This window comes from Babylonia areolata, chromosome 4 (assembly GCF_041734735.1).
Source record: "Babylonia areolata isolate BAREFJ2019XMU chromosome 4, ASM4173473v1, whole genome shotgun sequence".
Lineage (NCBI taxonomy): Eukaryota > Metazoa > Mollusca > Gastropoda > Neogastropoda > Buccinidae > Babylonia > Babylonia areolata.
In genome coordinates, this window is record NC_134879.1 from 19,741,203 (window position 1) to 19,756,228 (window position 15,026).

General features: G+C 36.7%; 1 protein-coding gene across 10 annotated transcripts in view; it reads right to left on the reverse strand.

Moving 5' to 3' along the window:
• The window catches only part of LOC143280936 (MAP/microtubule affinity-regulating kinase 3-like), a 53,301-nt gene extending 38,743 nt beyond the window's left edge, over window positions 1–14,558 (reverse strand). For 8 of the 10 annotated variants that reach the window (XM_076585735.1, XM_076585733.1, XM_076585739.1 and 5 more), the window contains exons 1-10: window positions 14,076–14,558; window positions 13,786–13,956; window positions 8,828–8,881; window positions 7,928–7,976; window positions 6,893–6,958; window positions 6,352–6,422; window positions 5,464–5,520; window positions 4,383–4,518; window positions 3,849–3,949; window positions 3,116–3,235 (exon numbers count right to left, since the gene is read on the reverse strand). In XM_076585735.1, coding sequence (XP_076441850.1) covers window positions 3,116–3,235; window positions 3,849–3,949; window positions 4,383–4,518; window positions 5,464–5,520; window positions 6,352–6,422; window positions 6,893–6,958; window positions 7,928–7,976; window positions 8,828–8,881; window positions 13,786–13,956; window positions 14,076–14,138 — 888 coding nt within the window. In that variant the 5' untranslated portion in view covers window positions 14,139–14,558. Of the gene's footprint in view, window positions 1–1,032; window positions 1,133–3,115; window positions 3,236–3,848; window positions 3,950–4,382; window positions 4,519–5,463; window positions 5,521–6,351; window positions 6,423–6,892; window positions 6,959–7,927; window positions 7,977–8,827; window positions 8,882–13,785; window positions 13,957–14,075 lie in introns of all 10 variants that reach the window. The other 2 variants (XM_076585734.1, XM_076585731.1) reach the window with 1 other exon arrangement.
• Window positions 14,559–15,026: the final 468 nt, after the last annotated feature.

Consider the following 15,026-nt stretch of genomic DNA (forward strand, 5'->3'; position numbering starts at 1 on the left):
TTTTTTTTTTCAAAGTGCTAGCAAGCATTTGAGAACCAAGATTCTAAAAGGTTATGGGGCAAGACTGAAAGACTGAAGTGGCACCACAGCATTCTTCAGACAATTCCAGGTTCCTCGAGTGCATTCACAAGCCTTCAGAATGGTGCTGGATAGAGGGAGAGCAGGCAACAGGGAAGGGCAGATTGTGGAATAAGTTATACCCAAAATTGATAACATTTTCATGTCTTGCTAATGTTCAGGATCAAAATCATACTTTAAAGGAAGAAAAAGAAGAGAAAATACAAATCATATCTGGCAACATCCAACGTTTTGTTTTTGTTGTTTTTTTTGGGGGGGTGAGGGTTGTTGTTAAAAAAAACTGACTGAAAAAAGAGAGAATAAGAAACAAATAAAACTAATGCAGAACTCTGGATGGTGGTCCTCCATCATGGAACAACATGAAACAAGAGAGAGACACAAATAGATAGACATGGAATGAAATAGCTGGGAGGGTAGCGGCTGATGTTATCTAATTTCCTATCACCCACCTCCACCACTATCCTATCACTTCAAACAATGTTTTCTTCTCTTTGGACACTTCAAGTTTTTGTGAAAGTTTAAACTAACAGGAACACAGTAGACACACACACACTGATGCACATGCATTTGCATCCCTACTACAGAGAATACCAAATGCAGTCGAACCTGGGTGAAAAAAGGAAATAATGCTGGAAGAAGAAGAAGGAGGGGGGAAGAAACAAAAGAAAAAGAAAACAGCAAATTACAACTGATTTTCCAATGTTGACTTAACACAAAGTGGGAAAATGGGATTGCAGAGACAGAAATACAAGGCAACCAGATGTTCTGGAATTGTTCTCAAGACGATGTGGTGCCAGTTTTTACCAAACGTGCTTGGCTTAGGGCATGCAACATGCGGAGTCCTCTCTCTCCACATGCAAAATTGACATACATGTATATGTACATTTTGGGGGAAAATGTCACAATTGCTGTTCAAGCCAAAACATCACAAAAGTAGCAAATATGGAATATTACCTATTCTTACTGGATCATTAATGTCGGGGGGAGGTTCTACAAAAGGTTTAAGTTCATCATCTTCATAACCTATATTCATCCACTTGTCCTTCATTATTGTCTGTTTGAGAGAAAAACATAAAAAAACATCCATCAGGAATCAGTCTTTCATGGACATTACAATACAAAATCACAACATGACATTCATCTGAAATTTTGAAAAACATTAAAATCATAATCAAATGAAATTGTCAGCTTGATTTCTTTTTACCCGTAAATGTGATGCTTGCAGAATTTTACCATTCTAATTCACTTAAAACTTTCAAAGGCAATGGTACTATTACTCTGACGTTGAGGAAATGAAATACCATGCCAAGATAAAGGGTCATATTTAGAAAGACTGCATCATGAAGAAATTGAACAAGATCTTCAAATTCTAAAACATTAAAAAAAAAGAAAAAAAAAAAAAAAAAAAAAAAAAAAAAAAAAAAGAAACTACCAGAAATACTTAATTGAAAAACTAATAACAACAATATGTTGTCAAATAATGATTCAAAACTTTTCACATTTGAAAGTGAAACACAATACTGCACACAGAAAGACTTTGCAATCTTTACCATAGTTCATGAGTGACACTTTTCAAAGCTAAAACGGGGTAGGGGAGGGGGGCGGGTAGGGGAATCAAGCCAAATTTTGGTGGCTACTAAAGCTGATGTGGAGGAAATGTCATCCTGGAGACAGGAAGGTAGTGGGGTGGGGGGCAGGGGGGAATCGGTAAAATTTGAAATATAAACCACTGCCTCTCAGGCGATCCCGACACTGACCCTAATCCAAGCCGGACAAATTTTATTGATGACCACCATAATCTTGCAACAGAGTAGAACAGAGTAAAAGTAAAACACAGAGTAATCACAAGTGTGTGCATGCTCTTTGAAAATACTTGTTTTTCTACAACAATAAAACACAAGCTCCAGATCAAGACTTGTGTTTTTTGTTTTTTTTTTACAAATAAATCTTTGATTTTCTTGAGGATATTCCTTTGTAGGAAAAGTGTCACCCATGAATACTTAATCTCTCACCTCCCATCAATCACTCAGAAAGTATATCTCAAGAGGACATGGAAATGTTTAGAAGCATTTGACATGTCATACAGTTCAAAATACCATGTGTTACAGTTCAAATTTCTGATCCTAATCTCCTTTTCAAATAGCATTTATACATATTCAAAGAAATTCAAAAGCACGCTCATACACCCTATCTTTTCCAAAGAAAGATAATTATCATGTAAAGTTCTATTTTTTCCTCACAGAATGAGACAGAGAGAATAAACTATAAATTAATTAATATTGAGCACTCTTCTAAGTATCACCGAATCTTCAACAGTCCAAAATTTCAATATTCTGTTTTTTCTCCAAACTTGTTTTGCAATTATGGTATAGTATTCACAGCTGGCTGCATCATGGCTTGGTCTGACATTTCTTTTAGAATCTAAAATCCAATCATCAAACTTCTTTATTTTCGCTTGGATCTTTCAGGCAGTAATCTAAATAATTTGACTGTAAAAGGAGAGAAAAAAAAAGAGAGGAAAAAAAAGAAAAAAAGAAAAGACATAAAATAACATATGTGATGATCAAGATTAAAATGAGTATGTTTAAAATATTGGCTGTGTACCACTTCATGTCAGAGCATGTCCAAGAAAAGAAATAAAATAAAATGATATGTGATGATCAAGATTAAAATGAGTATGTTTAAAATATTGGCTGTGTACCACTTCATGTCAGAGCATGTCCTTCACACAAGCCTACATAACCACAGCAATCTTTTATGCTGTAAGGAAGATGTAGCCTTTTCCCAAACTGGCTGTGAATCTTTTAATACACAGCTGCATAAAACAAAAGCATAAATATAATTTTTTTCAATACTACCCATCCTCCATAAATAAAAGCCTCACAATTAAAATGAATTAAAAAAAAATTAAACCCTTATAATTATTATGAACCCAAACCTATGACTTAAACTTTGTTACAGTGACCTTCGTAAGACTAACAACTAACACCAAAGAAAGGCCAACAGTTAATCTACATGTAAGAAGAAAAATACGTACCTCCAAGCTTAAACGCTTCTGAGGATTCAAAACGAGGAACTTTTTGAGAAGATTTTCACAGTCTGTGGACATGTAGAAAGGTATTCTGTACTTCCCCCGCAAAACTCGCTCTCGTAGTTCCTGTGAGAAAATATGCAGACTCCAGTTGCAGAAATGTGAACAATTTCAACATTTCACTTTTGATCAAAGGAAACATGTCAAACATAACATTACCAAAAATGCAGTTACCATCCCATAACAGAAAGATTACAACCACATCCCACAGGTTTTGCCCCCAATATATTATCACCTCTGTAAGTCATTCAGACAACAGTTTTGAAAGCCTGTTTGGCTCCACCAACTGTCTGATAAGCAATATACTGTACTTAAAGAAAACAAATTTTCCGTTTTTTGTTTGCTGGATTTTATCAAGCAGAACACATCACACACAAAAAACAAAAAACAAAAAAACAACCTTGCTGCTGAAATGAGGCTTGAATCCAAATTTCAGGTAAGAAACATCTGAAAAGATGACATGTTAGCAGTGATATTACTAATATTACTGCTCTTTACAGTTATCTCTTCTGCACGTCAAAACTATTAACTGAAAACTTGTTAATGAGTTTGAATCACGAGAGACACTGAAACTAATTTACTGACCTCTTTTTCTTGTGCCTTTTACATTTCACTGATTATAAGACAGGTTTCAACCAAACACAAGGTGATGCACTGATGAATGAATTTGTCCACTAACCTTCAGATTCTGTCCATCAAACGGGAGAGAACCACTGACGAGCGTGTACAGAATCACACCCAGACTCCACACATCCACTTCTGGACCATCATATTTCTTCCCTGAATTAAACATGCATCGAATCACTCATCACAGTACATCAATATCAATCATATATCATTATATGTGATAATCTTCAATTTGCAGTTGCTTAGTATCACTCCATTTCTCACAATATTCATCCATTTCTACAAGATACAAATCATATCAAAAACGTGTCTACAAATGGTATTAGTTTATTCAGGCCCACATAGTTCTGTTGAAAAGCAGTTCTGATTTCAGATGTGACAAACAATTGACAACTTTTCTTATTCTGGATGATTTATCTCTGACAACTCTGTGTGTGTGTGTGCGTGCGCGTTGAGTGTGTGTGTGTGAAAGAGAGAGAGAGAGTGCATGCATGTGCATTTATAATTTCATTTGAATGGATCCTTTTTCCTCCTGACCAGGTCAAAACTTCACATAACCAACAAGTGCAGCAGTTTGTGTCCTTACCCTGAAAGAGCTCTGGCGCAGCATAGGGTGGGCTACCACAGAATGTGTCCAGTTTGTTGCCAGGTACAAACTCGTTGCTAAAACCATAGTCTGCTATTTTGATGTTCATGTCCCCATCTAGAAGCAAGTTTTCAGCCTGAAATAAAAGCAATGTACCTGTTAACCAGGTTGTAATTCCCAAAAAGTTTGACAAATATAAATTGTGTTAATTAACTGGAACACAAAAGAATGCAAACAGAACAAAACAGAACTGAATAAAAAAAACTTTCAATACTTTTTAAAAGTTATTAAATTTTCATTCTAACCTGAAGCAGAATAAGAAGGCATTACTCACACTGGGAAGAAGAAATATGCCTGCTGTGACACTGAACTCAAGTAAAAAAATTACTCAGAAGTCTGAGGTTTTAGAACTTTTAAAGCAACAAGCTTCATCAGTGTCAATCTAATGAATCTCAAGATCTGGAAAAAAAACAAACAACCCCCCCCCCCTCCCCCCCCAACAAAACAACAACACAAAAAACAAAAAAACCCCAACAAAACAAAAAAAACCCCAAAACAAACGAACAAACAACCACACACACAAATGACACAAAAATCAACAACAACAAACAGTTCCTAATTACTTCCAACCAACATCAAAGTCAAACTGACAGAAAATAGTCAATAGACATAAAAAGAAATGTAAAATGTTGTATTCTTGGTCCATTCCACAAAGACAATTGTTCACTGATTTGCAAGAAACTCCTGCTCTCTCTCTCTTTCTCTCTCTCTCTCACACACACACACACCCACGAATGACAGGATTCCCCTACTATTTTTTCTATTTCTTGTCAATCTAGAGAAAAAACATGCCAAAACATATCATTGTCTTTTTTAATCAAACTACAAATGAAGCATACAAACTGGTGCTACCAATAAAGCATCAAACAAGCTCAAGAACAGGTGAAAAAAACAACATGAACCTCCTTTTGTACTTAAAAAAAAAAACCTAGTGAAAACCGCCATTCAACCAAAAGAAACATTATACCCCCACACACAGACACACTCTTACTCATCTGACAATCATCTAAAAGAAGCTCACCTTTAAATCTCTATGTACAATGTGCTTCTGATGACAGTATTGAACTGCCGACACAATCTGTAAACATAAACAAAAATGTAATTAACAAAAATGGTTAAAATTAAAGGTATGAAGGTCACAATAATAAAGTCAAACAAGAGAGGTAAGGCCTTAAAGATCCCCATGTCACCTTGTTCCTACATTAGCAATTATACACAGGAAAAAAACAGAGGCAGCAGCAGCAGCAGCAGTTTTCAAGTCATGTGTTCGTGTCCCTGACCTTCAACACCAAAGAGTTCACCACTTCATGTTCAGGCCATATCCAATCAAAGTACAAATTCTGACTGTTAAAGTGTAAAAAAAAAAAAAAAAAAGTGGGGGCAGGGGGGAGGTTGGGGAGAGAGAAAAGCAAAACAAGCAGCAACAAAAGCTCAGTATCTTACTTCCATGCTTTAACGAATTACTGACTTTTGACTATGTATGGTTTTGATTCTCATTCAAGTTATTTTAACGTCATGCCATGACCTTGACCCTCGAATTTCAACAGAGATCAATGACCAGTGACTTAAAACCAACTCTGATGAAAACCGGATGTAAGACATGATGGTATCGAGTTTTTTAAATTTTTTGCCAGGTAATGATCCTGACCTTTGACCTCTCAACATGCTGACCACATCGTCATAATCATTACCTTTACCAAACCTTGAAATTATATGGCATACACATTCAAAACATGCAGGAATGTTTTAGATAGCAATTAATCACGGAAATTTTTGCTTTGTGTTTTTTTGAAAGAGGATAAATCTGTTCTTACATTACATTTAAATTAGACTTACTTTCACTATAAAAACATGTTCTTCATTTTCAATCTTACCATGTTTTTTTAGGACAGACAAAATCAGTTCTCACCTGTCTGAACTTTGCTCGAGCCTCTTTCTCCTTCATTCTGCCATGGGCAACCAGGTAGTCAAATACTTCACCTAAATGAACATTGTCATTCAATAAGGTTAGGACACTCAGTATTTTAATGCCTCAAGATCACTTGCGTGCACGTGTGTATGTGGGTGCAGACATGCATACAAGCATACATGCCTCAAGATCACTTGCATGCATGTGTCTAAGTGTGAATGTGTGTGTGTGTGTTGTGTGTGTGTGTGTGTGTGTGTGTGTGTGTGTGTGTGTGTGTGCAGGTATGCATGCAAGTGTTCATGCTTGCGTGCGTCCATTCATTATATAAATCTAGTGCAAGTGCCCTGGGACCAGTGGCGACAGGATACCCCAGAAGTAGAACCCATCATTATCAATTGTTTTATAAACAGTCTCCTCCATAGTCCAAGGCATATCAAATAAAATTTTCACATTTTGAAGTGAAAGTTAATCATTTCAGAGGAGGGGTAATAATCATATAAATCTAATGAGCAAAAAAATATGCGCATATACGCAAACATACCTCCACTGGCATACTCCATGACCAGGTACAGTGTCTTTTCTGTCTCTATCACCTCAAAAATTTTCACTGAAACATACAAGACGACTTCATCATGAGATGTATATGATTCCAGAAAAATACTGTGCAAGTATATGAGTGACATTAGACATCAAATGATCAAACAGAGTATGTCAAGTTTCAAAGTAAACAAAGAAGAATTTTAATTGGAAAAAATAAATGTTAGTCTCATTGATTGAGTTACACTTAGTGTAAGAGGTTTATCAGAAAATGTACACACTCCCAAGATGATGTGATCATGAATATAATTGACATTTCCTGTCAGTAACAAAATTGTAAAAAATAAATCTACTGGCATAATTCTGTTTCACATTAAAAAAAAACCCCAGCCAAACAAACTAAAACATAACCTTATTATCCAAATAAAGCATCCAACATAATACAATGTTAGCATTTAAGGTCATGATAATTAACACATTGAAAAAATATTTTGAAGAAGGCCTGCGGATATAACTATCAAACAGGAAAAACACTTAAAAACATTAAAATAAAATAAAAGAAAAAAATCCATTCAGTGATTCAGCCTTCAGCATTGCTTATCCAATTCCTTCAATATTTTGAGCAAAAATGCTAGTTGAAACCAGATTAATACTTTTCAGTTGGGTTATAGATTATTAGAACAACTGTCCATCTAAACAATATTAACTTGTGACTTTCATTTTGTCAAACAGCAATGAAACCAAAATAGCAGGTCTTTTTCAATAAATATTTCAAATTCAAATTTCTGCATTCACCATCCAAACTTGTCTACCCAGTACTCACCAACATTAACAATCAAGAATACGCACACACATGCACTATGAAAGCATTCCTGATCTTGCAGTGTACACATGGTGTAAGTGTGCTCATTCACAATCTCTCTCTCTCTCTCTCTCTCACACACACACATTCACACAAATAGCACTCCCTGTCAAATAAATTCAATGCATTACAAATATCATCATCTGAAAAACAAAACAAAAAGATCTTCAAACATACCTATGTTTGGATGATCCAACATTTTCATGATTCTGACTTCACGGAACAGCTGAAATAAAGAATACAAAGACATAAGTTCTTGTCAATCTGACATAAGAGCGATACAAAGCATCTTAATTGCAATTCAATGATTCTGATAGCTCAAACTAGTCAAACTCAATAAAGAAAAAATGTAAAGCACTCCAAAGACCCAATTTTCTTAGTCTTTCAAAAACTCCTAATAAGAGTAATATAAAGTAGTAAAAACTAGTATTATAAAGTATATATATAACTAAGCATGATACCAGTGTGTGTAACTAAATTGCATACAGCAATACATAAATTAATTTAAATGATTCCCACATGCCAACTGCAGAGAAACACTCCAGCATATGAATGCAAGAAGCAAGCCCCAAACTTTGTTGAATGACCTCCCATTTCATTTGCCTGATGAAAAAAAATTATGATGTAAATTTTATGTATTAATCACATTTCTGACAATCTATATTCAGATAGTTATTTTATACTTATAGGTGAATACACACATCGTGACATGCATCAGCATACATACACACTCACCAATAGTGAATAACATTCATGCCCCTCTGAACTGGAAACAGTCAAACATTTTTGTCAAAAGTTATTTAGAAAGCTTCACTGTTTAGTTTATTATTTGTGCAGCTGATTAATTTGAATCTTTTCTACCCAACTGACACTGACAAAGCACTTGATTTGTACATCACTTGAAAGTATGTCATTTCCTTTTCTTCTTCTTTAAAATTTTTTTTTTTTTTATTAAAAAACAAAACAAAACAACATAAACAACAACAAAAACAACAACATATTCCAGGTCTACAGCACACATGCATTCTGGCATAATATAAAAAAAAGTTACAAATTCAAATCTTGTCCATGTATTACCTTCTGAAGACTTGAGGGGTTGAGCTGAGTTTTGTCAATGATCTTGATTGCAACCTGTAACCAAAGAATGTTCACACATATTTTTTTACTGTTTCAATCATGAACTATGATGAAGTAAACGAAAGAAACATCAATACCACTACCAGCTTGCCCAAAAAAGAAAACAAAAGTTCAAACGATCAAGATGCTTGAAAACTAGTCAATCAATATCATTAAACAAAGAAGTCTTCACTCCTATTTTATCATTCATTCTGCAAATTTTCAAATACTTCTAAAGTAAAAGAAAAACCACTTAAGGTTTTTTGTCTTTCCCAAAATTTGTTCATAGATGACTACCATGGAGATACCTGATGGACAGATGACCTGCTTGCTCCCTCTCCCTGTATCTCCATGAACTATCTGGCATCAGTGACTGGCACAAATTGTATACTGTATACAGTATAAACCTTGCATCAATCATGAAAGTGTGCATGCATGCGTGCATGCGTGTGTGTGTGTGCATGCATAAAATGACTAATTTTGAAAAAGAAAGTTAATTAACTAAACTTACATACCATCAGCCGATCAGGTAATAAAACAAACTGATATTATATAAATTATAATGTATACATGTGCAGTGTGCTGGAGATCAGTGAACTGTGAAGTGAGAATTCTACTCTCAACTCTACCCCTTCAAAATCTAACGCTACTGCTAACATTAGAACAGAACACTCCACCTTTGTTAGCAAATTCAACTGTACAAGTCATCATCTCATTATTAATGCAGTCACCAACCAGCAGTTACTGGTAGCACAGGTTGTTGCCATATCAGCTGCTTTTATTAACTGAAATCTGAAAGGTCAATATTCTTCATGGTCAATAGTGACAGACACAACACCCACAACCATGTCCAGACAGTAGTTTTCTTTTTATAAAGACCAAAAGAAATAACCATACACATAAAAAACACAACAACCCCACACCCAAACACTCTTTTTGCATTGTGTCATCCTTGTTCAACATTTGTGACTGGCAAATTCTGAAAACACATTTCAAACAGCACCCTTGTCAATTGCTATTAAACTAATATTGTAAGTATATAACTGTAAATGTAATACTAAATAAAATTTCATTTGGAGCGAAGAAAATCCAAGTAAATTTTATCACACACACACATTCTCTTTCTCTAACACACACACAACCAAAACAAGATTACATGACTCTCTTTGTTTTGTCTGACACATCTGTCAAAAACTAATTATAGACATTATTCCTGTTGCATGATTTCACCTTATTTATTTTTTCAGTTCATGTTGTGTAATATTCAATCTTTTTTTCTTTCTTTCTTTTTTCTTCATCTGACAACTGGCTAAATGAAACTAAGTATTCTGAAACTGCTAACAACTTCGGATCTTCTGTCAATCTGTGTACACTGTTGTTCATCAACTGTGTATGCCAGGAAGAGAGGGAAGGAAAGGTGGGGGAGTCAAAGGGAAAAGGAAGAAGAGGTGTAAATGGTTTGAATGTGCTTATTTATGTGACATGTTATCAGTAAAGATGTACAGTAGATCTATGTTTTAAGGCTGTCCTCATCATCTTGATTTATGATACAGCCAGTACTTAAGGCCATTAACTGTGATTGTTAGGTTCACAGGCAACATCTTTTTTTTTTTTTTTTTTTTTTTGCTGCCCCATCATCTGCGCCGTTTCAGTGGCATTACTCCCACGCCGCTCATTTAGATTCCCCAATACACGGCCACACCCGGGTTCATCCGTCACAGTTTCAGCGTCAGCAGTCCACAGGGAACCATCGATGTTAGGTCGCCTGGAGGCCACACACCAGAGGAGACCCTGCACTGCTGCTGAGTCACTTCGGTGGTGTTCAGTGGTGCCTGTTCTGTTTTAACGTACTTAGGACACCACCTACTAAGCCCCCTACTAACGACAATAATGGCTTTGTCGCAGAGCCAGACTGAGTGAGCGTCTCCCCCAGAGTGAAGACCGCCACCACGTCCCTCAAACAGCCGCCCCCCATGCAACAGGCAACATCTTACTTAGTAATTAATAACAAGTGCAAGAGTTTGAGGGGCCATGCTGTTGAAGCCCCCAAACTCACCCATTTTTCTGTTTCATTCTACAACTCCCTTAACCCGTTCAGTGGATGTAAACTTGTGTAAGATGTCAGCTGATGTCCTACACAAGGTGTTGCCAAAGACATCCAATGACATCTATTTTGATTTTTCCTTTTTTGGAGTTAAGTTCCAGGGCTTCCCACAATTGGTTTGCTTAAAAGTCCACAGGACTCCCACTCATGCATTTTACTTAGGGAGTCATCATGTGGTTCTAGCGAGTCTAGTCGCAGGTCAATAAACCATTCTTTCATCCAAACACATCACACATTGCCTTATAATCAGTTCACATGCACACACAAACACACACTGAATGAGTGAAAGAGATCTAGACAAACATTCACTCACAAACAATCTCTCACTCAGAGAGAGAGAGAGAGAGAGAGAGAGAGAGAGAGAGAGAGACACACACACACACACACAAACACCACGAAAGAGAGAGAGACAGACATGCACACACAGACACACACCACTCCCCCCCCCCACCCCCTTCCACCCCCTCCTGTCAGAAAAGCACATATGTGAACTAATGGAAGCCTAGAATTCCAATGATCATGAACAGACTCTGAATGGTTAGTCTGATGTAACTTGAAGATCCCTTTCCTTTTGACAATGATTTGCTAACTGGAACACACATATGCACATGGAAGGAGGTTTGCCTTATTTGTAAATGTGCTGCTGGAACCTTTGACAGCAGAGATAGTGGTCCCAGTTAGCAGACTTGCATGATTTTGTAGGCTTTTCAAATGATTCTAGATAAGTATAACAATGGAAATGTATCTCTCTTGTCTGATGCTTCATTAGAACTCCAAGGTGATAAGAAAGTGATGAAACAGACAGCCCACATTCAATGCTGTTCAGTCACTGTATCAAAGCAGACAGCTTTTTACAATAAAATGAAGAATGAAATATTCACATACAAAACAGTAAAAATATATCACCTATGAATGAACAAGGACCAAGCAAAGTAGCAGTGGTGTCCAATAGCAGCAGTACCAGTAGCAATATTGGTTTCCTTATATCTCTTCACACAACATATGATATTGATAATCAATATTATGAAACATGATATTGAAAGTGCGATCAAACTCTATGGTCACTGTCAGTTTTCTCAACTTAAAAAAGGCATCTCTTTTCACATACACATACTGACATAACATGATATTAATAATCTTAAGATAAGAATTTGCAGAAGTACAGTCAAAGGTCAATTATAGTTTCATTTTTCAGCATTGATAATTTTGGACACTTTTGGCAGCTGTCAATTATTTCCCCACTGAGTAACTGGGGATTTAATTCCTGCATGATGTTCATGTTTGTTTAAGTTACAAAATCAATTATCAAGACTATTGCTTAGACTGTAGCTACAACCACTACAACCACTTCAATTTCAAAAACCACAAATAGAGCAAGATGTATTCTCTTGCCGAGGATTTTGGAAAACAATACACCATTACAATTTAATATGTCTGATCAATTCATTACGGCATCTATCCTGGAACAAAAGCTGAGACCTATCCTGGTATCTATCTAAATTTCTGAGGGCCATTTCCAAATTTCATCGGTTTTTCCTGCTAATCCAATGCATTGCGATTCACCACTAACTACTGATTTCTGCACATATGATACATGCACACACCCAAGTTGATACTGTGTATAAAAGAAACCCCCTAACTTTGACTGAATATACCTTGAGTAAAAGTGGTTTCAAAACAAATGGGCCAAGCTAATACTCCTTGTCATTCTAGATTCGCACCATTTGCAGACACACACACATAAGTTCTGCCACACATATACCCATGATGTCACTTGTCACTGGATGTTAAGTTGAAAACTGTTCGAATATAAGTTTTGACTATCTCATCATGACATGCAAAACAAAGTGAAACACTGCTTTATTTTTCAGGTAAAACTTAGTTTTGATAAAAAGTTGCTTGAATTGTATTTCTGAAATGGTGCAGGAAAAAGGAAAAAGTCAATGCATCCTGTCTGCTGTAACAACAATAATCATTTACTAATGACTATGCTTTGTTTGGGACCAGTTCCAATCTCAAACTGTATGTGCTGGAACAAATCATTACTTAATATTTAAAGTTTCTCCAAAGTGGTAAAGCAGACAATATATTTTATCTGTATGAAATGAAAGCAGACTGACCCACATCAGAAAAATCAATGTGCCTGCTGACCCCCATCTTCTCATTCTCAATCAAACATTCTATGTCAATAAATGGAGCAGTAAAATGAACACTGTTATTTTAACCAAAGACTGTTACTAAGTGTCAATGTAAGGTCACTAGAAACAGTACTCTATTGCTAGAGTAGTGTGTCATCGGCAATATCCACAATTTCCCCCCTCAAGACAGAATGAGTAGTGTTCACAACAATGTGTGGACGTTCACTCCCTGAGTCACACAGTGAGTGGAGGGGAAGAAATGTAGATCTACTGTATACTGCCGTGTCATCAATACTGACACTAGACACGACAAAGTATACTGTTATTTCTATCAGACATTTCTAAATGAATTAGAATGTCACACCATCATCCTTGCCACTATAACAGTGCCAGTATCACAGTTCTGACTCCCAGTCTCAATGACCCAGATTCTGCCACTAATGATAATCCACCGGTCAGTGTCGGACTTGACAGACAAGTTTAATACAAACTGAATGAAAAAATATGTATCGTAAATTTATCTTTTGCGTTGAATCACGTTTTAACCCTCTAGCTAATTGTGCTATGACACATTATTTAATTACGTATACAACACTGACACTGCACACTGATAGAACTGCTACAAAACACTGCACACTGATACAACTGCAACAAAACAAACAAGGCAACTAATTTACCTCTTTTCCTGTTGGCACATGTTTGGCAAGTTTGACTTTAGCAAAATTGCCTTTGCCGATGGTCTTGATTAGTCGGTATTTTCCAATGTGCGGTTCGTCTGAGCGATTTCTTGGCACAGAAGGGTGCAAAATGTTTGCGTTGACGTTGTCGTCGGTGCCCTGCACTGCACGCTGCAAAACCAAAATTATCAACTTAAATATGTGGAAATCAGAAAAAAACAGTTTCCAGAAGAGAATCGGAAAACGTATAGCAATCACAAGGCATCAAATCAGGTGGTTAACACACTTACATGTCTATCCACTGGCACAGATTCGTGGACTGTCTGAAGAGGAACTCTGGTAGAGGCCGACATTTTGAATTTATAATTGATCGGCGATGGCTGCAAGTTTTATGTATCACGATCAATTCTGTCAGTTAAACTCAGATACACACGCACAAAGATTCTGCGTTGTCCCACACAGCACATCCGCGCTGCATCAATGCAGCAGAAGCCTGTAATCCATCAGACGACACCGCAGAAACAGGGTCGCTAGGGCTAAAACTTGATGCAAGTTCCACTTCAGGAAGCTGCAGTTTGGCAATGTAAAGCACAGCTCACACGATAATCCAACACAATACACACTACTCCATCTTTTACAGAGCGGTCTGCATGTAGGTCATCGTCATGATCCAGTCAATCGTGAAACTTTTGAAGAAATTACATGTTTACGTCTCGACCGCTTCCGAAAAATCACCCATCAAAATGGCTGACTTTTCCTTCCACGCTGAGAAGTGTCGGACTTGCGCATGGAGGTCAAGCGAACGAAGGCCCGCGATTGGCTCCCTTGAGAAAGCATGACATCATCCCGGTGAAAACAGCTGTAAGAAAGTGGCAACCATGCTTTTGCCGTCAACATTTCGTGGGTCAGTTTGCTTTTTATTGTGTACAAATAAAATAAAATAAAATAAAAATTGAATAAAGAAAGAAAAACGGGTGGTGCAGTCAGAAACGAAAGTACTCCAATGCATATCGTTGCCTCACTGTGCTGACACGATACCAATTTAAAATCAAGTTATTCAAACAGGTGCTCTCTTCTCGACAGACTCAATCCATACTACAGGGAAACGCCCACTTTCCAGTTTTCGACCATTTCAGGCCGCAGGTGCTCAGAGGGGCAAATGGGTTACTATGAATAGAACAAAGGAGCAATAGACAATTTGGGCATATGTGCCTGAAGAGAAAAGGGAAACTCACGGCGAA